Consider the following 24455-nt stretch of genomic DNA (forward strand, 5'->3'; position numbering starts at 1 on the left):
TGGAAGTGCCCTTGTGAGCAAACATGACAGTAGCGCACCCACGGAGCTCTTGTGGGTTTGAAAGCCCCAAGTGCCCTTTATCAGCCCCATGTATTGTCACAGACATCATCTGTTCTGCAGAAAACCAGCTTGTGTGGTCAGACACGGGTTTCCTCAAGGAAGGGTGCTCAGAGTCCCTGTGTCCATGTCACCCTGCCCCTGATGAACCCACGGACCTGCTGAATGGCTTCGACCATGCAGACAAGGGACACAGACACAACTTGTCCTGGTGCAGAGGAGGGCTCCTGCCACCGTGAGAGGTTCCTGGCAAGGAGAGTGGGACACTGAGGGCACATGTGTCCCACTGATGGGGACAGCGTGTGAGTTGTGAAGACATTGAGGGGGTCTCTGAACGGACATGTGAGCTGTGGGAACACTGAGGGGGGTGTGTGCAAACCACGGGGACACTGAGAGGGACATGTGTGAGCCTTGGGCACACTGAGGGGACGTGACTGAACAACGAGAACATGGAAGGGGGCATGTGTGAGATGTAGGGACACTGAATGGGCAGGTGCGAACTGTGGGGACACTGCAGGGGTGTGTACGATCCATGGTGATACTGAGGGGGGACAGTGAGGGGACATGTGTGACCCCGGGGACACTGAGAGGACGTGATTGAGGGGACACGTGTTAACTATGGGGACACTACGGCGGTGTGCATGAACAGTGGGGATATTGAGGGGGGACAATAGAGGGACAAGCGTGACCCACAGGAACACGAAGGTGGGCGCTATGGGGACACTTGTGAGCTCTGTGACACCGATGGGGACGTGTGTAAATAGTGGGGAGACACGCGTGATCTGCGGGACACCACGAGGACACGGCGAGGCCTCTCCGGCACTGCAGGGCCTGACGGCGCCCAGGCGCGGGCCGCGGGGGCGGTGCGGGCCCTGAGGGCGGTGATGGCGCGGAGCCAACCCGGGCCCGCCGGCGGGGAATGGAGGCGGGCCGGGGGCACGGTGCTCCCTCCCCCGGGCGGGGCCGGCACCGCTCCCGGGCCGGGGCGGGGCGGGGCGGCCGCTCAGTCCGTGCCTGGAGCGCCGCACGATAGCGGCACACGCGGAGCCGCCGTTCAGCGCAGCATGGAGGAGGCGGCGGCGGGTGAGGGCAAGGCGGGCCACGGCCGGAACGGCCATGCCGAGGGCCCGGCGGCGGAGGAGCGGCAGGGCGGCGGGGCCCGGCTGCGGGGCTGCCGTGGGTTCCTGCGGCGGAACGCGCTGGTGCTGCTGACGGTGTCGGGGGTGGTGGCCGGCGTGGCGCTGGGGGCCGCCGTGCGCGGCGCGGCGCTGAGCCCCGCGCAGATCTCCTACCTGGCCTTCCCCGGGGAGCTGCTGCTGCGGATGCTGCGCATGGTGATCCTGCCGCTCGTCTTCTGCAGCCTGGTGTCGGGCGCCGCCAGCCTGGACACCCGCTCGCTCGGCCGCCTGGGTGGCATCGCGCTCGCCTATTTCCTGGGCACCACGCTGCTCGCCTCCGGCCTCGCCGTAGCCCTCGGCTTCATCATCCGTCCCGGCGCCGGTGCCTCCGCGCTCAACACCCAGCTGGGGCTGTCGGGCGCGCTGCCCCCCAGCAAGGAGACGGTGGACTCCTTCCTCGACCTCATCAGGTGAGGCCGCCCCGCTCCCCTCCTTCCCCCGCCCTCCCGCTGCTGGAGGATGATGACAGACCCGGCAGTGTTGCACGCTGCGGCCGGGAAGCCCTCCTCCCTCTTCTCAGCCTCCTTCATCTTCTTATCCTCCTGCATCTTCTCATCCTCCTGCACCTTCCCCTCATTTTTCTCCTTCTCCTCAATATCCTTCTTTATCTCCTTTATCTTGCTATCCTTCTCATCCTAATCCTGGCTTCTCCAGAAGCACGGCTCTCTGCCCAAGTACCCGCAGCCCGGTCAGGTGTAGGGCTGCATGGTGATCTGCTTCTCCCCGTTTTGTTTTTCAATTGCCTCGGTGGCTGCAAGGATGAGTCGAGGCTTGCTCAGAATTCTGGGTGCCCAGGCCCGTTTTTGGTTCCGCCTGGAGGGAGAGCGGCTCCTGGGCGCTGGCTGCAGGGCAGGCTTTGCCTGGCTCCTTCCCCTGCCCTGCTACCTGTTGTTGCCTGTCTCCTGCAGGCAGGGCAGGGTTGGGCAGCTCTTCTCATCCCTCACACACACCTTTTTCTTTAATTCTCCAACATTTTACCCAGTCTCCTCACCCAAATGCCTTCCTGCCCCTTTGAGTGCCCTCCCATAGATGTGGGAATGGAAACACAGCCCTGTAATTCCATGGAGGAATCGTCCAGTGTGAGGATGCTCTGTAGGTTTGTGAGCTTCCCATCCTACCTCTGCATCTTGCAAAGACAAGACTTGCATTATCGAAATCTATCAAACAAGACTTCCACTTCTAATCAGATGATAGTGTTTTTGTGTGTCTTTACTCCTCCTTGCCAAGTTGCAGACTTCACCTTTTCTGTTTTTCCTCAAAGTCCATGTCTTGTTGAGATCTGTCTGGCTTTTTTAATAAGATAGGAGCACACAGAGAAACGAGGCAGGCATCCAGATGGTGCTATGAGTATTGGGCTTCCAACTGCATTTCCTTGTGCTTTGTACCCAGGTACAAACACAAGAATAAGGGAGGTGACCTGTGTCACAGCAAAGTAGCTGGAAAGTTGAGTTTAGTGGATATCCTGTTAATTACAAAGCTGAGTGGGTTTGTTTGTTTGTTTGTTTTTATTTTGATTGTTTGCTTTGCTTTTATCAGTCCAGTTTTTCAGCTGAGATACTCTTTTGTGTTTTTGTCTGGACAAGTGGATGTGGCAACAAAGATAAAAAGACTTTTTTTTAAAAAAAAAAACCAACCCCAAATCCAGAACTGTATTTACAAATTCAGGTTAATGTCCTTTTCTCCCCCTGAGACAAGTATGTTCCCTTTGGACAGAAAGTAAGTCTGGTTTGTTCTATTGGCAGTCATGTACTTAGTGTCCTCAGCTCACCTCTCCCTCTCTTAAGAACTGACAATTAAGGACCTTTCTTAAGGACCAGAAATTCCTGACAGCATGTTAAGAAGGAATAGCAGGACGATGGGAGTAGGTAGTCTGGCTGTGGTGGTGATATGCTGTTGAATGGAGGGGAGGAAGGTGAAGGAAAATTGCCAAAAAAAAAAGGAGTAGACACACCTGTGAGGGTTGGGAAAATGTCTGTAGTGGTGGCTGTCCCAACGCATTCCGGCGTGGCTGCTGTACCTGGTGTTACATCCCGGTGTCACCTGGCAGCATGGAGTAGGATGGAGTTGAGGAACAGGCCAGGGGTGTTGCAGTGAGCTTCAGGCTCTGGGTGATATCTAAAGTTCAGAGCAGACAGCTGTTTCTTGGTCTGCTTTGTGAATGCAGGCGTAGAGTTTATCTTCAAAGGGGTTATGATGGCAATGGGATTGAGTCCCTAATTCCAAAGTAGGGCTCATAATGATGAGACTTGAGTAAAGCATGGTGGGTTGCAGAGGAATTTCCTTCTAGGAGATGAGGGGACAGGAACTTTCCCCCACTGCACTTACGGGGTGCTGTGAATACAGATTTTTCTTGGAACCCCAGGGGAGTGCTGTTGCAGCCACACTGTTGAGCAGTCAAGTTGTTACAGCAGTGACGGTGAAATCCAGTCCAGGAAAGTTGTGTTTGGACAATCAGCCATCACTAAAACTTTCAGTCTTAGCACAAATCCCTGGCAGACTGAGGGATGGAGAGAGTATGTGATTTTCAGGAAATAAGTGTGCTCTCTTTCTCTCTCTGCCGTGTAATGTTATTTTTTTAACCATTCTTGTAAACGTGGGTGTTTTGGTTTGAGCGCTGAACTTGGTCCCTGCTGTGATGGAACTTAGTGGAGTAACCTCATCTTGAGATAACAAAGCCTTGATTCTATAGGGCCTGGAGGGTTAAAATGATTGATTTTTGCGTGGGTGGGTCTTGCAGCATCCTACTCTGTGCTTCTCCTTTTGTCTCCTTTGGCCATGAAACTTTCTATTAGATGCAAGAAAACTGTTTTAAGCTGTGGCACAAGGCTGACTGTGTCCTTCAAGGATTTGCTGCTGCTTGGTTTCAGAGGAATGGTAAAAATGAGTTGCAAATGGTAAACTGAGTGCTCCTAGAGCACTGAAAACCAATATAAAACATGACCCAAGGAAGAAACAGCATAGAGGAAATCACAGCTGTGTGTCACTGTTTGGTTCTGCAGATCACTTCTGTCTTTAGGAAGTCTATTAGGTAATGACCAAAGATGTTGCTTTTCATTGTCACAGTGATGTCTGGAGGCCAGCTTACTTCTTGGTTTTCCTTTTTGAAGTCTAAAGCTTCCCCACAAACATGTGTCTAGGCATGGAGAAACAACTTCTGGAAAAAAGATTTGTCTTGGGCTTTGGTATCAAATGAATGATGACTCACTGGTGAACCCAGAGGCTGTTTTATTTTGTCCATCAACTGTAACCTCAAGGTCTGATTTGCCTGGCTGGAGGTGCTGGAGCACCCTTCTGGTTTCCCTTCTGGCAAGTGCTAGAGGCAAGTGAGCCTTGAGCATGTCTAGTCAGGGGTTAGGCATGCTGTCTTCTGCTCCAGGACATGGGGTGGGGACAACAGAGATGTCATAAGGTGCTTTTAATCCCTGCAGCAGGGATGCTGATGGCTCATCTCATCTCAAATCTGTCATGTGGGCAGCTCCTTGGAGCTTCCTAAAGAGGAGCGTGGCCAAAGGTAGTGATCATGGGAGGGGATCAAGAGTTCACAGCTACTTCCACAAGTAAAATAACTGTAATAAAAGCACCTAGAAAGTGGGGTGTTCCCTGAATTCAAGGCAGGATCTTAGAATTCCTTAAATCTGTTGGCAGAAGATGAGGGGAGTGAAGGGAAATTTTAGAATTTCTGGGTTTTTCCCTTACTCGTTTATTTGAGGGAGAAGATAAAACAATAGAGAGCTCGTAAGCTTGATTGTGAAGTGGTTGGCAGCTGGAGGAAGGGGCTGGCTGGGATGTGGTGGGCTCTGGAGCTCAGCCACCACCTGAGAAGGTGACAGTTTAGAGAGCCAGCTTGGCTCTGCTTGTGCCCAGCATGTAACCAGGGAGAGGGAGTCCCAAGGATGGGACTCCAACCACCTGCTCACACAGCCCATCTGCAGCTTGTTGGAGAGCTGTTGAAACAGCAGGATGAAGTGTTTTGCAAGAATCTATTGATTTGTTAACACTTTTGATGGGCAATTGTCACAACTGAATGTTTCAGTAAGGTCAGAGTTTTGTTCTAGCTCTGATTTATATTTGCTGATTCAACAAAATGGAACAGTTTTCACAGGAACCTATTGATCCTGCCAAAATTTCTGTCAGTGGGTGATCGTTTCAGTGAGGTCAAAAGTACTTAAGCAGAAAATCTCACTCATCAAAAAAGGAATATTTCAACAGAGTATTTTACAATTTATTTTTAGTGGAAAAAAGGATCTGAAGCAGGCTTTCTTTGCCCAGTTTTGGGATGAAAACATGTTTTGCAACTGTGGAATTTGCTTTGGGGAAGGGAATTCTGTTTTTAATCCAACCCTAGCTATAAGAGTCCGGGAAGGGAAGGAAGTAATCCCCCTTTTTTTTTTGTTGGAAGAGTGCACAGAGGTCCACACGTCTGCCCCAAGCAGTAAGGTCAGGGTTTCCCAGTTTGCCAGGCAAGTCTGCAAAAGCTGTTTAAATTTCATTGCTTCTCAATGCCCTCTCTGTCTCTCTGTCAGATGTTAGCAGCTGAGCTGCCAAAAGGAGCACCCACAGCAAGCTCATGCCTTTGCACCAAATGTCTTCAGAGCTGTAGGGAAGGCAGACATGAGCACAGGGAGAAGCATCAGTTGTGTTTTGCTGGCTGGGCTGCAGAGCAGGTGGCCAGAGTGGGCCACTCAGGCAGTGACCCTCTCCTGGGCACTAGTTGCTCCAGTAGCACTTGTTCCTTATAGCCTTGGCCTTCCCAGCGAGTCATCCCAAAGCAGCAACCATGAAAGCTGTCTCTGAAATCCCAATGTGGAAAAACATTGTAAAAACAGTAAAACGTGACTGTTAGAAGAGGAGGGGGAGACGCTGCCTTTGAATTCATAAATAGAATAAAAAGTATCCAGGCAATGGCTGCAGTTAGGCCAAGAGACAGGCTGACCCCTGGGTTTGAAGCTGATGGCTAGTTCTTAAAGTGAAGTAACTGTCCCACTTTGCTTATGTCACTTTCTCAGTCTGGAATCTCTCTCAAACTACAGGGATTTCTGACTGAGTTTTGTAGGAAGAACTCGGTGTTTTCATTCATGTGCCTGCACTCTCTGGCAGGGTTTTTTTAGTAAGCCTGTGAACATTTCTGCTCCTTCCATTTGTTCCTTATATTTGTTGCCTTTTACTACTGACTCCTTCCAGTTAGGTTTTATTTTCCAAGAATCAAAAATACAGACTCGACCATTAAGGCAAAAAAAGTATCAAATATCTGCTATAAATAAACACATTTTCAAGTTTCTCTGAGTTAAATGCACACACTCACAAATATGAGTATGAGCAGGGCACGTGTTGTGCATCCACATATGAAAAATCAGATGAGGAAAATTGCTGTGTGATACTGAATGAAAATCTTGGGACAGAAAAAAAAATGAAGGTGCTGGAGGAATTCTAACTGGGCTCTGGCATTTTGCCACAGACAGCAATAAATTGCTGCGAGTAGACTTGTACAATTGGAAAAAAACCCTGAGAACTGGAGATAGTCTACAGAAAAATATTCTGTGTTGGTTTTCTCAAAAAAGTGTGTTTTTCAATAGCAAGGTCTTTGGCCTCAGAAGTGGAACCTTTTTGCAAGAGGCAATGCAAGAGGAATGCGTAGTATTTTAGGGTTTCATTCCATTTGCCTGGATTTCCCTTCATGCTTTTGCTGCCAGAGCAAAGTTGTTTGCAGAGCTCTAGCAAACGAATCATTTAAAAACAGTTATTAAAAATAATCCCTTACACATACAATGGAGGAGTTCCTGTGTAATCCTCATCCTGCTGATGGAAAGATACAGGCCTGTAAAGAAGAGAGCAATTTGACCATAATATCAAAATGGACAGGGAAGAGAGTTACAGCCCCCCTTCTCTCCCTTTGCCAGCTCCAGGTTCTCTTAGTTGTCTGGGATTCCAAAGAGTGGATGTTGCAGCTAAACTAAGATTTCTATTGCAGCAGAAATACAGTGGGGTCTTCCTGGGGAGTAATGGTCCATTTTTGACTGGAAGGAGCAGCATTTCACAGGAAGAAAGGTGCATTTATCCAGCTGTGCATGGGGAGATGGTGTGATGAGCGCAGTATTCAAGCAGGAAATACACCCTGTAACACCTGCACTTGGTGCTGCTACTTTCTTGTTCCAATTTTAAGAGGATCTGAGAAGAGTTTTCTCACCCTTTGCGTTGTGCAGTTACATGGAGGTTTCCTGGCTCAGTCCAGCTGTTATTTCAGCCCCAGGACACAGCTGTCCCCCTTGGCAGCTGTCTGATGGATTTCTGATAGGGCTTTTTTTTGGGGCTGTCTGCGCAGCTTGCAACAGCCAGAGAGAGGCTTTCCTGTCTGGTGCTTGGTAAGGGGAATAAAGTCTCTCTCTCTGCCACCTACCTCACTTTAATGGCACAAAGGAACTGGGGTCTGTGCATGTGTGGAGCAAGGTGCTGGCAGCAGTGGAGCACCTGGGGTACAGGCAGCACATCTGTCCCCCTGCTGTGGTGTGTTACTGGCCTGGCTCGTTAGTGCCACGTGCAGCGAGTTTTGTGTCCCTGCATTTGGGGCCAAGGCTGTCTGATCCCACACTGCTGTGCCGGCCCCTTATCACCCAGACCCAGGGGCTGGCCAGCGCCGTGTTCCTGCGATAATCCACATCTGCTTCAGAAAGGCGACCGTGTTCTCTGGCACGGGGCATGGGGCCATCAAAAACAGTCAACAATCCAGCCATACAACCAGGGTGATTTCCTTAAACTCCACGTTCACATTTGATAGAGGCTTTCAAAGCACAAAAACCTTCTAAACCTTTGGTCTTCGCAGAAAAGCCAACTGGCAGACACCCAGATTTCATTTGCATGCCCAATTACCCAGCTCATCAGCTTTCCTGTTTGTTGGTTCACCCTCACAGGAGGGATGTCCACACTTCCCCTGTGAGCTCCTCTGCTCATAGGGACAGAACTGTTCCTGTGGTGGGTGAGCTTCACCTCACCAGGCGTGAGGAGCAAACCCTGCAGGCACAAATCCACGATGGGCCCAGGCAGATCACCAGCCAGCTTTTATCTCTCCCTGAAGCACGCAGCATCTTGCCGCATTTTTTAGGTGCTGCGGTGGTGTTCTTGCACAATTCCATCCAAAGGCAAGAATTTGTGATCTAACCCACCTGTAATTAAAGTTGAATTTAATTCACATGCTGACTGATCTTAGGTGAGCATAAGTGTAGTCTGTGCAGACCTTGTGCCTCTAAGATAAGCCGTTTATTTGTAGATTGCTTTTTATGACCTGACACATTTTGTTCTTAAGCTTTGGGATTTGAAACAGAGAAGCAAAACATTATTTTATGTGGTTTTGGTATTTTGCAATCAGGTGTACTTAGAAGTTGGATTGAACAGAACATACAACTCTTTCTGAGCTGCTTAAGATCCAGATTTTTTACTTGGCAAATTCTCAGGTCGGTGCTGGTGTTTCAAGTCTCAAGACTGCTGTTGGAGGAATAAAGCAAAGTGTCTACTCTAGGTTTTTTTGGCATTATTCACACTTGAAAGTAAGAACCTGTCCCTAGTCCTGCTGTAATAGGGTTGCTGGCATCACTTAGCTATGTGCTTTAAGTATATGCTTGGAGATAAGTTAATGTTTAGTTACTGAGGCCCATGCCTGACATACTGTGCAAATTATGGAGGGTTTGGTTTCCTGGCCACATTTAAACATTGGAGAACCATGTTGTTTAGGTTTTAGGATTGCTTCCTTTGGTTTTGTTTTCATCAGGATGGAAAAGCTGATATAAAGAAAAAAAAAAAGAACTGATTTCTGGTTGGTTTTCAGTCTTTTTTCATCTCTTTACTTCTTCAAAGTCCAGTCGGTTCTTTTTTTAAAAAAGTAATCATCCTGCTATGAAAAGCTATGAAAAGAAATATCCTTCTTTTCCCAACAGCATGAGCCCATTTGTATATGTGATATTTTACTCCTGATAAAAGCAAGTTTGCTTTTACTTGACTCAAGGTTTTTATCCACCAGAGAGTTCCAGCTGTGCAAGAACTGATGCGCGTTAGCTGTTCCATTGATCTTATTTGACCAATTCTTTGGCGTCTTTGCTGAGTGAGAGCTCACTCTCCTGCTTTCAGACAGACAGCTGTATTGTCAGCTTTAGAGGAGAAAAAGTTGCTGTTTCTTTAATGCTTGGTGGAATGTAGACTCCAGAAGTTGAATTATTTTTGCAGCAATCCTCCTAATACACTTGTAGTGCATCAGAGAAAGAGAGAGGGGCTGAGGTATTTCACAGCAGATAGGTGTTTGATGAAGTTCCATGTCCTTTACAGTTGCTGTCAAGGCTATGGGAAAACTCCCTGTATGACAAGAGAACAGAACCATGCAACCAAATAGACCAAAGTCCTTATCTGGGCCATATTTTAATCTCCTTCTTGCTTTCAAAGATTTGACTCTGCTGCTCCTTTTCTTGCTCTGGTTTGGATTTGCACATTCCATGCCATTTGTGGAATGACCACAGCCTGGTTTAATGTTTGTCTGGGTAACTACAGCAAAAATAGGGGCAAATTAGCAGGGCACAGCCTGGAGGGAGCTGCAGCTTCCTAGGAGCAGTGCAAAGAGCAAAGGATGGGGAGCAGCTATCCAAATGTTTTTTTACCACAATTAACTGGCTCTGGGTAAGGTCTTCTGTTTCCGTACCATAAGAGTTCTTGTGCCTCTGTGATGCCTTCTACTGGCAGTATTTTCAGCTCATACCCATCATGTTCCTGCCCTTGCCAACTGGGGTCCTGCCATGACCCCAGAGATGAGCTTTTATTCCTATTTTCCTTTCTGACACAGAAAACCAAGAGTTGTCATTTGGCTGGGGGAACATGTGCCCTTTGCCTATAAGGGAAAAAAGGAATTATAGCATTAAAACCAACTATAAGATACCACAAGAAGCTTGGAAGAATGCCCTTGGTCCCGTTCACTATTTGAATTTCCTGTCTGCATCCTGTATGCAGATACATACTGGATGGTCAGAAAGAGTGTACATCACTTTACATTACGTGCTGTCCTCTCTGCACTAATCTGATGCTAGATTGGCATTTCTGCGTGAAGGCACCACTGGATTCAGATGTTCCATAGGAGTTGCCTGTACTTTCCATCTGTGTTGTGTAAGCCCTTACAGAGAAGTCTGGCCTGTGATACTGTTCTCTGCCTTGGTGATCAGGGAAGCTGGCCTTGCTGTGTTGAAGGGTTAAGCCATTCTCATAAGTGGATTTTGCTGATTGGATTGTCCTTCATGTTGATGCTGTGAGAGAGGTGTAATCACATGAGCAATGTTAAAAACCTGACTGACACTAAGAGGCCATGAGCTGGTGCTGCAGCTGGTGTGGCTGAGCCAGTTTCTGTAGCCACGGGGCTGATGTTTAACCAGCATTGTGTGTGATTGCCTCTGGTGGCCCTGCCCAAAAGGTTAGGTGTGGTAGCAAGCATCTGTCATCTCTTTCATGTGAGCCAAGGAAGATGGCATCCACACCTCTGGGCACCTAGCAAGCTCCATGTAGCTTCCGTGCTGCACACCTGAGCAGTGCCAGTGTGCCTGCCCTTGAAAATGAAATGCTGTTTCTGAGAGTAAGGTAAATTGGTGCATTCATTTAAGAAGTTCTCCATGACATATTTCATTTTCTTGTTTGTCTTTTACAGAAACCTGTTTCCTGCAAATCTTGTTGCTGCAGCTTTCGAAACGGTAAGGTCTGTGTGGATGTTGGACATGAGCTACAATGTATAGGCTCTTTCATTGGAAGAGGACTGGAAAGATGGTGTAGAAAATAACAGAAATTAATTTACTTATAGAAGGTAGGGTTTATAAAAGCACATGATATAGTCAGACATACTGCTTCAATGACAAATTATTTGAAAAATATTCCTCAAAAAAAAGCATATGCAAAGCCCATCTTTTCTACCTTCACCAAAAATATTCTTTAAACTTTGGCTGCCATGTTGGGCAGCAGTAGCAATCCTGCTTTGTGCCAGGCTGCTGACCATTTTGCAGGAGCTAGCTGGGAATCCTTTGGCTATGTAGTTTAGAGCTGGGCTCAGAACAGACAAGGCTGAAGACCTTTAGGTTCCCATGTGTGTAAGCATTACCTGTTGCCTGATGGTTTTATTCAGTAGTTTCCATTGTATCCCTTGCTGGATTAATTGCTCAGCCCAGTTTCTCTTCCAACAGACTATGTGTGGTGGGATGACAGCTGCCACCAGAGCACAGTGTGGTTTAAACTGATGGATAGGAGCTGTTTATATATATATATATATGTATATTTTGATTTAGTTCTAAATGCTAATTTTAAATGTCAGGATAGAGAGTGTTGAGAATAATGTCATGGGGCAGAGTGATTCTTTATGATACAGGAGCAGAATAATAGCTTTTTGTTCTCTGGGTTTGCTTTTGTATCAAAACCAAGGGCAAACTCTTAAAATCAAGTTCCATTTTGCATGAATATATAATACAGTACAAGTCAATATTCCATGGGTAAAAACAGAAGCAGTACAAGAATAATACTGTGAAAAGGATATTTTGTGATGCCTCTAGTGTCAGGGTTGTGTGTGTTCAGGGATGAAATAAAGCAGTCCTCTTTTCCTCTGTGCTGCTGTTGTCACAGGGAATTGACAAAGATGAGAAGCTTTTCCTCCCCTCATTTTATAGTTAAAGAAAACAAGCCCAAAGAGGTGCCCTGCTTTTTTGAGATGTCTAGTTTATTTATCAAAGTAAACTGTTGCCCTAGATTTTAGATGTTTTGCTGACAATTTTAATGCCTGCCTCACCATTTTTGTTTAGTTGTGTTTTTTTTCCTTACTTGCAGTATGCGACAGACTATAAGATGCTGCTCAGGAACACTACCTCTGGAAATGTCACATGGGAAAAGGTAAGGTCACTTCTTAGGTTTTTAAACAAATTGTTGTCAGTAATATTTGACTACTTCACAGCCTTTAATTCTTTCCAGCACTCTTGGGAAAGAAACAAGTACTTTTCTTTGCCAAAACTGAGACATGCACAGGCTGAATGAGAAAGCTGTGGTGGAGAGTTGAGCTCAACTGATGTGACCCATGACACTTTATTTTTTAAGGTCATGCCTTCTTAGACCTGGTCTCACTTGATCTAAAAAGTCTGCCTAATGTTTCCAAATAACTTTCTGTAAACTTGGAACTAAATAGCAATCAGGCTGGCTGAGTATGTCCCTTAAACCTTATTCTTCATTAAGAGTTTGGAGACAATGAGTTTTTTCCCTCTACCCAAGGCTCTTTATAAAAATGAAAAAGAGATTTGCTGGGTTGAGAATTTTTGTCTCACTGCTGAAATTTTGTTTTAAGCAGTAACAAGTGGCCTGAAGGAGTAAAAATTACAGACAGAACATTGCAGATAGGCAATGGTGTCAAAAAGGGAACTGATGTGTAGGTGTAGACAAAGTGGAGTTGTATCTTCCATATGTAGATGGTATGACTTCCAGAGATGCTCTGTATCCCTGTCATTTCTCCTGAAGACAGGGCTATCAAACATGTTTATTATTGGCCAGAGCCAACATGTTGCAGGCCCAGCAATAACTACAGTTGTCTTATAAGCAGCGTGCTGTGAAACAGACCCAGGGTCCCAGCCTGAAAGGTGTCACCTTGCTGCAAGTAAGGTGTCTCGTGTGCTGCCACGGGGTTTTCAGGAGACTGGTCTGAGAAATTACTTTCAAGGTGATTTTCTCTTCCTTAGGCTCAATTGTGGCTGTCTGTATCAGCCAGAATGTATCATTCTGGCTGATACATCAGTATCAGATGCTGGGTTAGTACATTTTTAATATGATTTGAATTCCCCCAGGGCAAGAGACTTGTAATGTTTGCATTTGTCATAGAAGGGCTCAGCTGGGATTTGCCCACCAGTTTGTAAAACCATCAAGGAAAAAACAGTTTATGCTCACCCAGAGGGACTCTGGAGCCTATCCCAGAGCACAGGAAGCATTGGCTTCATTACCTTTCCTCCCCAAGCGTGGTGTGTGAGCAGGTGATGCAGAACAGAGTGTTTGTGAACTCTGCTTCCAGCCCTGGGCTGAACTTTTACCTACCCTGGGGATGGGGTGACAGGTGACTGGGATGACACAGGAACTGAGCAGGGGAAAAGGCTATGCCTGGCTTGAGAGCCTGGCATCACAGGGTGAGCAGCTCCACTGGGGAAGGAGGCAGCTCCCCTGCCCGTGCCTGTTGGATGGCATTAGCCCAGATCCGCAGTCACCCCGTGTGACACGGATGCAGTCGGTGACTGCAGAATCCCAAAAGAGCACTTTCTCTCTCTGTGTCCTCATGTCCTCGGGCAGGGCATGGCCTTGCAGCTTCCTGCTGTGAAACACATTCGGTATGAAAGGCTGTAGCAAAGTGCCCTTAGATTTGTGTGCTTGTTGCAGAGTGCAGAGTTATTTGACGTTTAAGCAAGGGTAAGTGAAAGGAGAGTAAATCTTTTATTTATATTCACTCTCAGGTTTGATGTGGTCTCTGTGGCGACCAAGCACAGATTAAGGCTAACCATATCCATTGGACAGAGTGCTGGCTGTCAAGTACTTTTTTTAATGCTTGTTCAACACCATCACTTTTCCTTAAGAGATAAGAATGCATCCTTTGGCCCTTTAAAATGCAACATAATTTTTTTCATTTTTCCTCTCTTTTTCGTGCTTATCAGTCTCTTGTTTGATGTAACATCAGAAAAAATATTCTGAATTTGCCATTGGTGTCTGTTTTTGCCAAGAGTTGTGATGATGTAAAGGTTATTTCTGCTATTACTTTTCCAAAACCTTTTTTAAGTTGTTGGAGCAAAACCACACTGAGCTTCTTTAATTCCAGAAGACGCCCTACTGTCTCTAGGGAAGAACAGACCAAATAAAAAGAGATCATCATTCTCAGTTTTGTTAGCTCAGTTTCAGTACTGGTCTGACCATAGTATTTATGGATAGATGAAGATTAAGTTTGGAAAGAAAAGCGTGATTTTTGGATATCATAGTGACAGAAGTTTGGTTCCAGGGGAATAAGATCATATTCCTATCTACTTTTTTCTTTCATCAGCAGAATATCTGAATGGAGAAATATTTTCCTTCAACTTTCCGTACAAATAGTGTAGAATAAAATTTTCCATTATTATATTTTTTCCCCCCTTTGGTTAATAGGCCCTGTCTTCTCTCACTGATGAAATGAATAGTGGGACACGTAGTTGTTTGCTCAGCCGTGTCCTTTTTTGTTGTTTCACATGCTCACCTCATGTTTACCCAGCTTTTATGGCTACATCCTCTCTCTCTCTGGCAGCTAGACTTCCTGGGGCACAGACTATCTCACTTTACCATCTGCAGCACAGGGAGCCTGGGGGTGCTCAGTTCCTCTTTGGACAGGAGTAAAAATACACAAACCAGTGGTTGCTCTTCTTCCTCACATCACATGGCTGCATTTTCTTTACAGCCCCCTACTACTGGGTCTGTCCAATGTCAGCAGTTGTTTCCTTGATAAGCGTTTTGTTTCAAGAGCAAAAAAACAATGGGATCTTCAGAGGGATTCAAGGACCAGAAGAGCTCCATGAATCTTCCTAAGAGAATGCATAATTTCAGGCAAACAATAATGTGTCCCATAGTTTGTCCAGGAACAAAGTTCTCATTAAAGCTGTTTTTGTTTGGTGTCCACAATGCTGCTTGGTTTGGCTGCCCCTTTGGGGTGATGCACTCTTCTGTGAGAGTACAAAAAGGCTGTTCAGCATCTGCCAGTTTTAGAGGCCGGGGTTGTGAGGATCTTCCGCTGAAGATTTTCTGCTGGACTCATTCCATATTGTGTCACAACGAGGTGGAATTCCCTGAATGCTGCAGATTGTCCCCTGGATTTGCAGGGAGAAATTTCTTGTAATAGGTTACTACTCTAGGCAAGTGGTGCATCTTCTGCCTACATCTGCAGTGTGGGAAGGTGGTGATGAATGTTGTGTGTTGCAAAGAAATCGGAGGGAGAGAGGCAAGGGGAGAGCAAGATCCGTAAGTGGGGACAGGATGGCAGTGAATATAGTGAGACTGCTTTTGGCAGCAGCACACACAGTCATCTTCTGGTCACCAAGAGCTCAGGGGGTCCCCAGATCATGAAATCCAGGCTTGAAGTGCTGGTGAGTGTGAGCACTTGGAGAACAGCAGCAGCAGTCAACCACAGTGCTGGGAGCAAGGTGGACAGAGACCTCTCTAAATGTGAGAGAAGACCATGTGCTGTCATTCTGGAGAGTACAAAGTTTCTCTCCCAGCAACATCCAGGTCAGAATGCTGGGCTCTTACAGCACTGAAACACTGAATTTCTATTCCATAGCAAAGTTTTATTTTTTTTTCTTTTTAAGAATGGGAACCAAAACAAAAGAATATTCACTGTTTTTAGATTTTTAATTTTTTTTTTTTTTAAGGAATGGTTTGGGCCCATTATGGTAAAATTCTGTTCCAGCTGAACTTTTCATATTACCCTTGTATCAAATTAACACAGTATAAAATTATATATATTATAAAATAGCATCCCATATATACATATGGATATATATATATATATATATATGGATATATATATATATATATATATAGATGGTTTGTTTAATTAATAGGAGGGTGTCATTTGTTTTGTCTTAACTTTTCTAACCACAGAAGAATTTAGAGCTTTCAGTCACAAAAACCAGAATATAGCCAAAACTATCCAGACAGAAAAGTGTTAGTGTGTGAGACAGCATATTTCTTCAGACATCTCTGGAGATACACTGTGCCTCATGCTTAATATCTGTCCATGTTCTCAGTTCTTTCAATCAGGAATCAAATATATTGATGTGGCAGCTTAGCCTTCAACAAGCAACTACCATAAAAAATTGCAGATTCCATATCTAATTATTTTTTACCTAGTGAATGAAAAAAGTGTAAACACTTCTCATAACAGCAGTTTGACCTTCCTGTTTTTGTAATTTACATGTTATCCCCTTCCCTGCAAGACTTTATTTCCACCTGCCATTGAGAGACAGTCCAGTTCAGCAGTGTACTTCCAGCAAAAACATAAATCTTAAGCAGGCAGGTTTTATCAGATTTAGCAGATTGGTATCCAGAGTTCTTTAGACAATATTAATTTCAAACTTTTAGCTCAGAATGTATTTTTCTTTCATAGTGTAGAGCTAGCGTCCACTTAAACTAGCCAAAAGGCCAAAACTTGTACACAAACTTCATCTGTTACAGAAGTTCTTCCAAATAAAACAACAATTTGACGTGTTTGTACTGCCAACTCGGAGAGAAAAAAACTCAGTTTGTCAAAACAATTATATTTTTATGTAGCCACAAGAGCACTCATTCAGTTCATATGGTACTACACTGCCAAAGAGAGCTCCGGCTTTCTCTGAGAAGCAAACCATGAAGGACTAACAGAGCAGACCTGTTATTTGTCAATAGGTGGATCCTGTTTTTATCCTCTTACTTTTCCCAGACAGTGACAAATTTCTGACAAGGGGAACAGGTATCTCTCTTCTGTTCTCCATCTCCCACAGCTGACATGGACAGATGGAGTAGGTTGCCACAGTTTTTTGCCTTTGCCTGCCTTTCTCCTCTCTTTCTGCTTCATAATGGTGGTGATTTTCTTGTGGTTTTCACCTTGGTATCATCGTTGCACTAAAGTCCTGAGTAAACTGGGGAGTTTTCTTGTTCAGATCACTGAGAACACAATTATTGTATTGAAGGGCACAAGGGCAGGTATTACCAGGCCTTTCCTTCTCCAGTGAATCCATGCCAGCTCGTAACTAAGGAGATTTGTATCTGAACTGTCTTCAGACTCCCAATCTCCTTGATTCCCTTCAACAAAATAAGCTCTTCCTTTCCGAAATAGGTTCTGCTTGTTGATTTCAGATCAATCAGACAGCAACAAAATGAGGTGACTCTAGGTTTTGTTTCTCACATGTAACTAGCCTTCTTTTTTTTTGTCTCTGCAGATCCCTGTCGGTACTGAGATCAAAGGGATGAACATCCTGGGACTGGTGCTGTTTGCTCTGGTTTTAGGAGTGGCACTGAAAAAGCTTGGCCAGGAGGGTGAAGATCTGATTCGCTTCTTTAACTCATTCAATGAGGCAACAATGGTCTTGGTTACCTGGATTATGTGGTAAGTGTGTGACTGCAAATGCATCTGCACTGCAGTGTTATGATCAGGTCAGAAAACTCACATTTTATCTCTCTTCCAGCTTTTTCCTGTGAGATCCCTCATCCCAGCAAAAGTGAATGTTGTGGTGTCATACAATGGGGTCTTTTCTCCTTGCTTGTACCCTGTAATGAGACAGTCACAAATAGCTTAAGGTATCAGGCTGGAAAACTTAAAAGGGTTGCCTGTAAGTCCTCTCCAGAACTCCTTTTTGATTATTTAGGGGAAAGAAAACTCAGTATTTCCTAAGGCTGATTTTTTTTTTTTTCTCCTGCCTGTTAATAAGCAAATACATTATTTCACTTAATTCCTTGGAGTCTAGAAAAGTTTATGGGATGAATATTGCTCTTATCAATCCCACAAAGCTTTTGATGCCAAAAAAAGTCTGTTAGGAACTGGAGCACACTGGACTTTATCATTAGGCAAGAAACCAGAGTTGAAGGAGGCAGGCACCTCTAGAGAGTGGTTCAAGTCACCTAAGCTGGGGTAGGAGCAGCCATCTGGCTGGGTTTTCCATCAGGTGGGATGAACCTGGGCCTCAGAGCAGTATCAAGGCTGTCCTTGGGTAGCTGTATTGAATTAGGCTGCCCCTGTGAAACCAGCAGTACTAACATCTCACATACAAAATAAAAAATATTCATAAAGATAGCTAGCAAACAAATTAACAGGACATTCCTCACTCCCTTTCCAAAGCTGGTGAAAAAGCTGTAAGTTTGCCTTAGCAGAGGTATTTGTTTCTTCTTTCATTCTGCATTCTTCATTCCTACTGTTTTCCTTTCTCTAAGAAGTAGAAGGGTTTTAACAAAACACCTGATTTTACACAGACAGAGCTCTGTGTTAGCTGCTATCATAAGGCATTGAAAAATTCAGTCTCCAAGCCGCTTAAGCTTTTTGCTCTTGAGTGTAATTCCTTGGACACTGAATACTGATAAGAGGCAGTTAATGTGTTCAGCTTATTACAGTGCTAGCACTTCAAGCCAATCAGTTGGTATGTAATCCTTTATTTTGTGGATTATAAGGACCACTGCTGACCCTTAACAGTGAAGCCCTTACTTGTTCTCTTTCCTTTCTTAAGGCTCTTGTGTAGTCCAGTATTTATTCAAAATCTGTCAAGCTGTATGTGCTTCCCAAGGGATACTTTGGAATGGTGAAATCATCCTACCTGGAGCAAAGGCAGCTTGAGCTCGTATCTGATCCTGTTCAAGAGCCACTCTCGTGCTTAGCAGCACTTTGGTCTCAACTTTCAGTTCTTTCCTCTCCAGCCTCCCTCTTCAAGGGGAGGAATTCAGTATTCACAGCTTGTGCAGGACAGGGCTCAGCTGGATCTGGTTAATCAGGGTCCTCAGAAACACAGTTCAAAGGCAGAATTGTAGAGGCTAAGTAGGGAATGTTCCACAGGACTCCCTAGAGATTTGGCCAGGGGAGGACAGAAGATGCTCACATGGATCTAGGACATAGGGAAGTGCTCTCTGCATGGAACAGGGGAGCTGCAGAAACACTGAGGGACAGGCAGGCCAGGAAGAAATGAGTGATCCGAGCAGCCTTAAGGCTTTCCCACCTTTCCAGACCTTTGCATGACCTTCTGAAGTTTGTCCTGACTCCACAAATCACCTTCTCTGAGCATGGACATTGGATTCTTTATTCTTGAGACGTACAGGCAAATCTTTTGTAGCCACATGTTTTCCTGGGGCAGAATTTTGGGGAGCTGGGTGATCTTCTAGTATCTCTTAATCTTAGAAGCAGAAAGGGATGGAGTGTGGACAGCATCAGCAGAGGTACTCGGACACAAACATCCCGGTAGAGCTTAGGAAGGAGCTGGCCCTGGGCCTGCAGTGTTTGACACAGTTTGTTTAGAGCTGCTGTGCTGTTGGTTCGAGGGCAGTTGAGTCTTTTCAGGGCTGATCCCAGCTGCACTACTGGGACCAGAGGTGTGGCTGTGGCCTGCAGATGGCCCTTCCCCTGGAGCAGCTCCAGGTACTCTTGACAAAGCAAATCTCAAACAAATGCTGACGTGGCATGTTTCTAGATGGGAGGCATGGATGTGTGTGAGTGCCTGGTTGTTGGCTTGGGGGAAGCTCTGGAAGCCTGATCATTTAACTTATCCCTTTTTAGGCAAATAGCAGAGTTAATTGCTGTCTTTGGCACATGCATCAGCAGCCTTTAGCTGAGCTCTCTGGTATGTGCACAGCTTTTTCTTAACCTCCACTAAGCTGGCACCCGGCGTGTCTGTGATTTTAATGACCTGACTCTGTACTCCTTTGGGAGTTTCTGCATGTGTAAGACACAACTCTTTCACCCCTCTCTACTTCAGTGATGTAATGCTTCCCTCCCCTTCCCTCCCTTCCCCACTGGTGTCTTGTCCTGGTAGCACCAGGCAGCATTTCTGCTTCCCACTCACCTTTCCTTTGGCACTCTTCTAGCTGTGTCTCTGAGAGCATAAGTGAGCAAACCTTTTAAATTTTGACTGCTTATCATCCACCAAACAAGAGTCTTAGAGAAAAGCCTTTCAAATTTGGCTCTCATGAGCTTGTGGTGAATAAGGAACCACCTTTCAGTAGGAGCATCAGATTCTTAAGTGGGGTGTTATCTCCGGGAAGGAAAATGTTGTGTTTTCCAAGGCTTCTTGTTTGTACTTAATGACAACCAATATTTCATTTCCACAGGTATGTACCTATTGGCATTATGTTCCTTGTTGGGAGCAAGATTGTGGAAATGGAAGATATTGTGCTTCTGGTGACCAGTCTGGGAAAATACATCTTCGCCTCTATCCTGGGCCATGTCATCCACGGAGGAATCATTCTGCCGCTTATTTATTTTGCAGCCACGCGGCAAAATCCGTATCGTTTTCTCTTAGGACTTATCACACCACTTGCCACTGCCTTTGCCACTTGCTCCAGGTGGGTTTCTGTGCCACTTCTGGGATTATAGCCTGGTTATGTTTGTCACCCTAAACTGGCTTTATCCAGTTTTAGGTTTAGGTGTGAATATTGTTCTTGAGGTTGCAAAAAGAGTCTTCTGAGCATAGTCTCACTACTGTCATCAGCCTGCCACACAGCACATGCTGTTGAAAAGAATTCCTCAAAATGCTGGGGCCATAGCATGATGCTCAGTTGGAAATATTATTGTCTTTAAATGATCCTGCCAGCTGTCCTTTCAGTTTGAAGTAAAGTAAGGGTCAGTAGTGAGGGACTTGTCCTCAGAAGTTTACTTTTGAAGTTCAGAAGGACCTGGAACAAATTTAGACTAATTTTGTAGGAGCAAAGCAGACTTGCTTTCTAGTGTAAAGGCATTACTATGTATTTCAAAGATCTGGCCTGATCAGGTTTTATTTTTCATAACCAAATGATTGAGCATGTCATTTACACTTTTCTCAAGTACAAAGTACACCTGATCAAATAACATATCTATAACACCTGAACAAAAACATCTCTATATAACATCATTAAATCCATGGAAAATCATTTTTATCATCTCCAAAAGCAGATGCATGTCTGTCAAAGGAGCTGAAATACTATTCATAAACTCTCTCTTTCTGCACAGTAGGAAAGGCTTTATGAATAAAACCATGTGATTTGTAGTGCCAGAAATAAATCCAAGAGTGATGTTTTATTTTTAATTATTTTTCTGTTCATTTGAGGTCCTAATACAGCATTAACAGAGATTGCTGTTGCATCTGTTGTGTTTATATTATCATAGAATAATAGAATGGTTTGGGTTGGAAGGAACTTTAAAGATCATCTAGTTCCAACCTCCCCTGCTATATTTGCATCTGTTATTGTATTTTTGTAGTCTGAGACTTGTTCATTCCACAGCCTTGTAATGCTGCATACTGTGTTTGAGTCATGAGTTGTAGCTCCTGGGAGATTAAAGTCCTTATCAGCTATTTCTGGATGAAAGCAGATTATTAAATACCTCTGCTCAAAACTCAACGTGGAGGGTCCCTCATTGCCATCATATAAAACTATAAAATGGCATTCTTGTCTTGACAGTCCTGTCTGCAGCATGCTAGAAACATGAAAGCCATGAGACAGTGCTGGGGCATTCAGAGCACCCTGGTGCTCTGTGTTTCATTTCTCCCTGTTCTGTTTCCAGCTCAGCCACACTCCCGTCCATGATCAAGTGTATTGAGGAGAACAACGGAGTCGACAAGAGGATCAGCAGGTTTATCCTTCCCATTGGGGCCACTGTAAACATGGATGGTGCTGCTATTTTCCAGTGCATGGCAGCTGTGTTTATTGCTCAGCTGAACAATGTCGACCTCAACCCTGGGCAGATCTTCACAATTCTGTAAGTTGCTTGCAACCACATCCTTCTGGCCCCCAGACACATTCAAGCTGTGGTCTCTCCATTAATAACTAACAGTTAGCATTCCAGATCTCTGATCTAAAGCTTACAAACTGCTATGTAACATAATTATAGGGTGATTAAAGGATGGAGTCTTTAAACCTTTACAAGATTTGCCAGAGTCTTGATTTAATAAAAGATGGAACCTGGGAGGGGTAATTGAATTCTGAAACAGACTTTGAGCTGTTTAAAGCTCTTTTTCACTTGAAATTCCTCTTCTTCCTTAAGCATCTCACTCCTCCATCCTCTAGTCACCATTAGGCTGGGTAATTGAAGCATTCTGTGCTGCCCAGAAAGCATCCCCTGATTCACCCTCTGGATGTCTTAGAAAATTCTCCTGCCAGCTCCTTGGTTCTTTATGCATCTATTTCGTACTAAGTACTCTGTTCCTGCTCGCCTCTGTCCTTCCTACCATCACATTGCTGGCTTTCCTGATCAGATCTCTTGTTGTTCCCCTCCTAACTGCTTTGCTCCATTATCCCTTCCACCACCTCATTCCTACCTCCTTCTCTAAGACTCTCTCCCCTCTATGCTTGGAATATCCTCTTCTGTCCCATACCCCATGAAGTGTTGTTATCTTCATTTCTCTCCTCAAAATCCCTTAAATTAAGATGCTACAAGCAGTTCTCCTCACTGGAGTGGCTCCTCAATGTGCCCAGCAGCCACAGCTGCGTCCACCAGATGCTTCCTAGGGCTGGTTCCTGGCGTTTTTTAACCCTGCCTGGCCAGGTTTTATTTCCTTCTTGATTGTGTTTCCCAGTATGTCTGTTTAAGGCAGGGTTGAGGCATTGAGGTTTTTTTGGTGGGTAGCCAAATTAGCTTTTCAGGTACTCTCAGTGAATCAGGTGTGAAGGTAGGTCTGAGGATGATGCAGTGATAGCCCAAGGAAAGCTCAGTTGCAGACACCTGCACACAAAAAGGTGGGTTGAGGACACGCACTGCAGGTTTCCAGCTCCTGACTTAGGGTCTGTGTTGGGATGCAAACAAGACCCAGAGAAGGTGCTGTGCCCTGCATGGCAGAGTTTGCCTTTATACATGTGGGGTCAGGAGGTGTAAGTCACTCAGCCTACTGGAGCTGGGAATGTTAGTAAGGCAGCAGGATCCAGTTGTGTTGGTTGTTTCTTATCCTGAAAAGGCAGTCCTGGTGTTGAACCCAGAGCCATTGCCATGGTAACTGCTGTGGATCCCTGCTGAGCCCCTGTCCTCTGTACTCTTTGCATCAGCAGGCAGGAAGGGGTTTGCCTGGGAAGCAAATGCTCCGTGTGTCCCATGCTGGAGTGTTTGTTTGCAATTCCCATGGCGGGGAAGCACGTGACAGAGTGCAGCAGGGAGCTGGGAGCTCCTCTAACCAGGCATGGACGTTGATTTGCAGCGTGACAGCCACGGCGTCCAGCGTGGGAGCGGCTGGGGTCCCTGCCGGAGGTGTCCTCACCATCGCCATCATCCTGGAGGCCATCGGGCTGCCCACCAACGACCTGTCCCTCATCCTGGCTGTGGACTGGATTGTGTGAGTACTGCAGGCCTCAAATACCTGCTGTTGCAAGGCACAGAAACATGGAATTACAGAATGCCTAAGGCTGGAAAAAAACATTCAGATTGTCAAGTCCAGTGTGGCACCACCACCATGCTCACCATTAAGCCATGTCATGGGGGCTCTACCACTTCCCTAGGCAGTCTGTTCAAATGCTTTACAAGCCTTTCCATGGAAAATGTTTTTATAATATCCAATCTAAACCTCCCCTGGTGCATCTTGAGGCAGTTTCTTCCACTTGTTATGTGGACATCTACCTAACTGCAGCATCCTTGTAACATGTTTAGCTGGAAACGTGGTGAACAGACAGATATGACCCAGTATAAAATAAAACCCAGTAGAAAATAAGACCCTCTAAGATGTCTGTCTACAGGACAGATAACTCTTGATGGGGAATGGAAAAGGTGGTGTCTTCCCAGTTAAAGCAGTCAGTATGCTAAAATCCTTCTTCAGCTTTTTTAATTCAGCCTTTGTAGAAATGTATTTCTTCTTGGCTTCAATTCCCGTCAGAACAGTTGTTAAAAGTCAGTTTAGAAGATGTTGATATTGCTGGAAATGAATTGGCCAGTAGAGGGGCAGAGGATGACAAAGGAATTTGACTCTTGAATATCAGTTGTGGAAAGTTTTCTTGGTCACATGTGGGAAGCAGTTTCCATCAGAAGCTCTTGTCAGCTATTGTTTGATTTCTTATATAGTTTCAAGACTGATGAAAGCACTAACACAGATGTCATAGAGGGGTGCTGTCCATTGGCAGGGCAGGAGCACGGAGGATTTGTGGCACTTGTCACTGCTGTGAGCAGTGTTGTGGCTGGAACATGCTGCTGAGAGCCACAAGTTTAGTAGGCAGTATTACCACCTTTGCTTTTTGTCCTCTGGGAAAGAAGTAAGAGGTCAGATTGGGTCAAGTGAATCCTGCTTAGGTAATTTGTTTCCAGTTGATGGGTTACTGGGCAGTTCCTGGTTTAAACTGCACCTAATCCATCAGCATTGCTTTTTGGAAACATCAGCCTCTGTATAGATGGTGCATTCCCACAGCAGATGTGGAAATTAGAATGCCTGAGGATACCCTTGAATTTCAGAGACTGGAGAAGGTGGCAGCTGTATTACTTTCCCTTCCCATACAGCATGTGTCTGTGGAACATATTCCTAACATATTCCTAACCCAAGCTTCCTTAGGGTC

General features: G+C 45.3%; 1 protein-coding gene across 1 annotated transcript in view; it reads left to right on the forward strand.

The window, feature by feature from the left end:
- The first annotated feature begins 992 nt into the window (after positions 1–992).
- The window catches only part of SLC1A4 (solute carrier family 1 member 4), a 34189-nt gene continuing 10726 nt past the window's right edge, over positions 993–24455 (forward strand). The window contains exons 1-7 of the mRNA XM_058835314.1: positions 993–1645; positions 10903–10945; positions 12063–12125; positions 17198–17364; positions 20064–20297; positions 21493–21687; positions 23117–23251. Coding sequence (XP_058691297.1) covers positions 1122–1645; positions 10903–10945; positions 12063–12125; positions 17198–17364; positions 20064–20297; positions 21493–21687; positions 23117–23251 — 1361 coding nt within the window. The 5' untranslated portion in view covers positions 993–1121. The remainder of the gene's footprint in view (positions 1646–10902; positions 10946–12062; positions 12126–17197; positions 17365–20063; positions 20298–21492; positions 21688–23116; positions 23252–24455) is intronic.

Source organism: Poecile atricapillus, chromosome 3 (genome assembly GCF_030490865.1).
Source record: "Poecile atricapillus isolate bPoeAtr1 chromosome 3, bPoeAtr1.hap1, whole genome shotgun sequence".
Classification (NCBI taxonomy): domain Eukaryota; kingdom Metazoa; phylum Chordata; class Aves; order Passeriformes; family Paridae; genus Poecile; species Poecile atricapillus.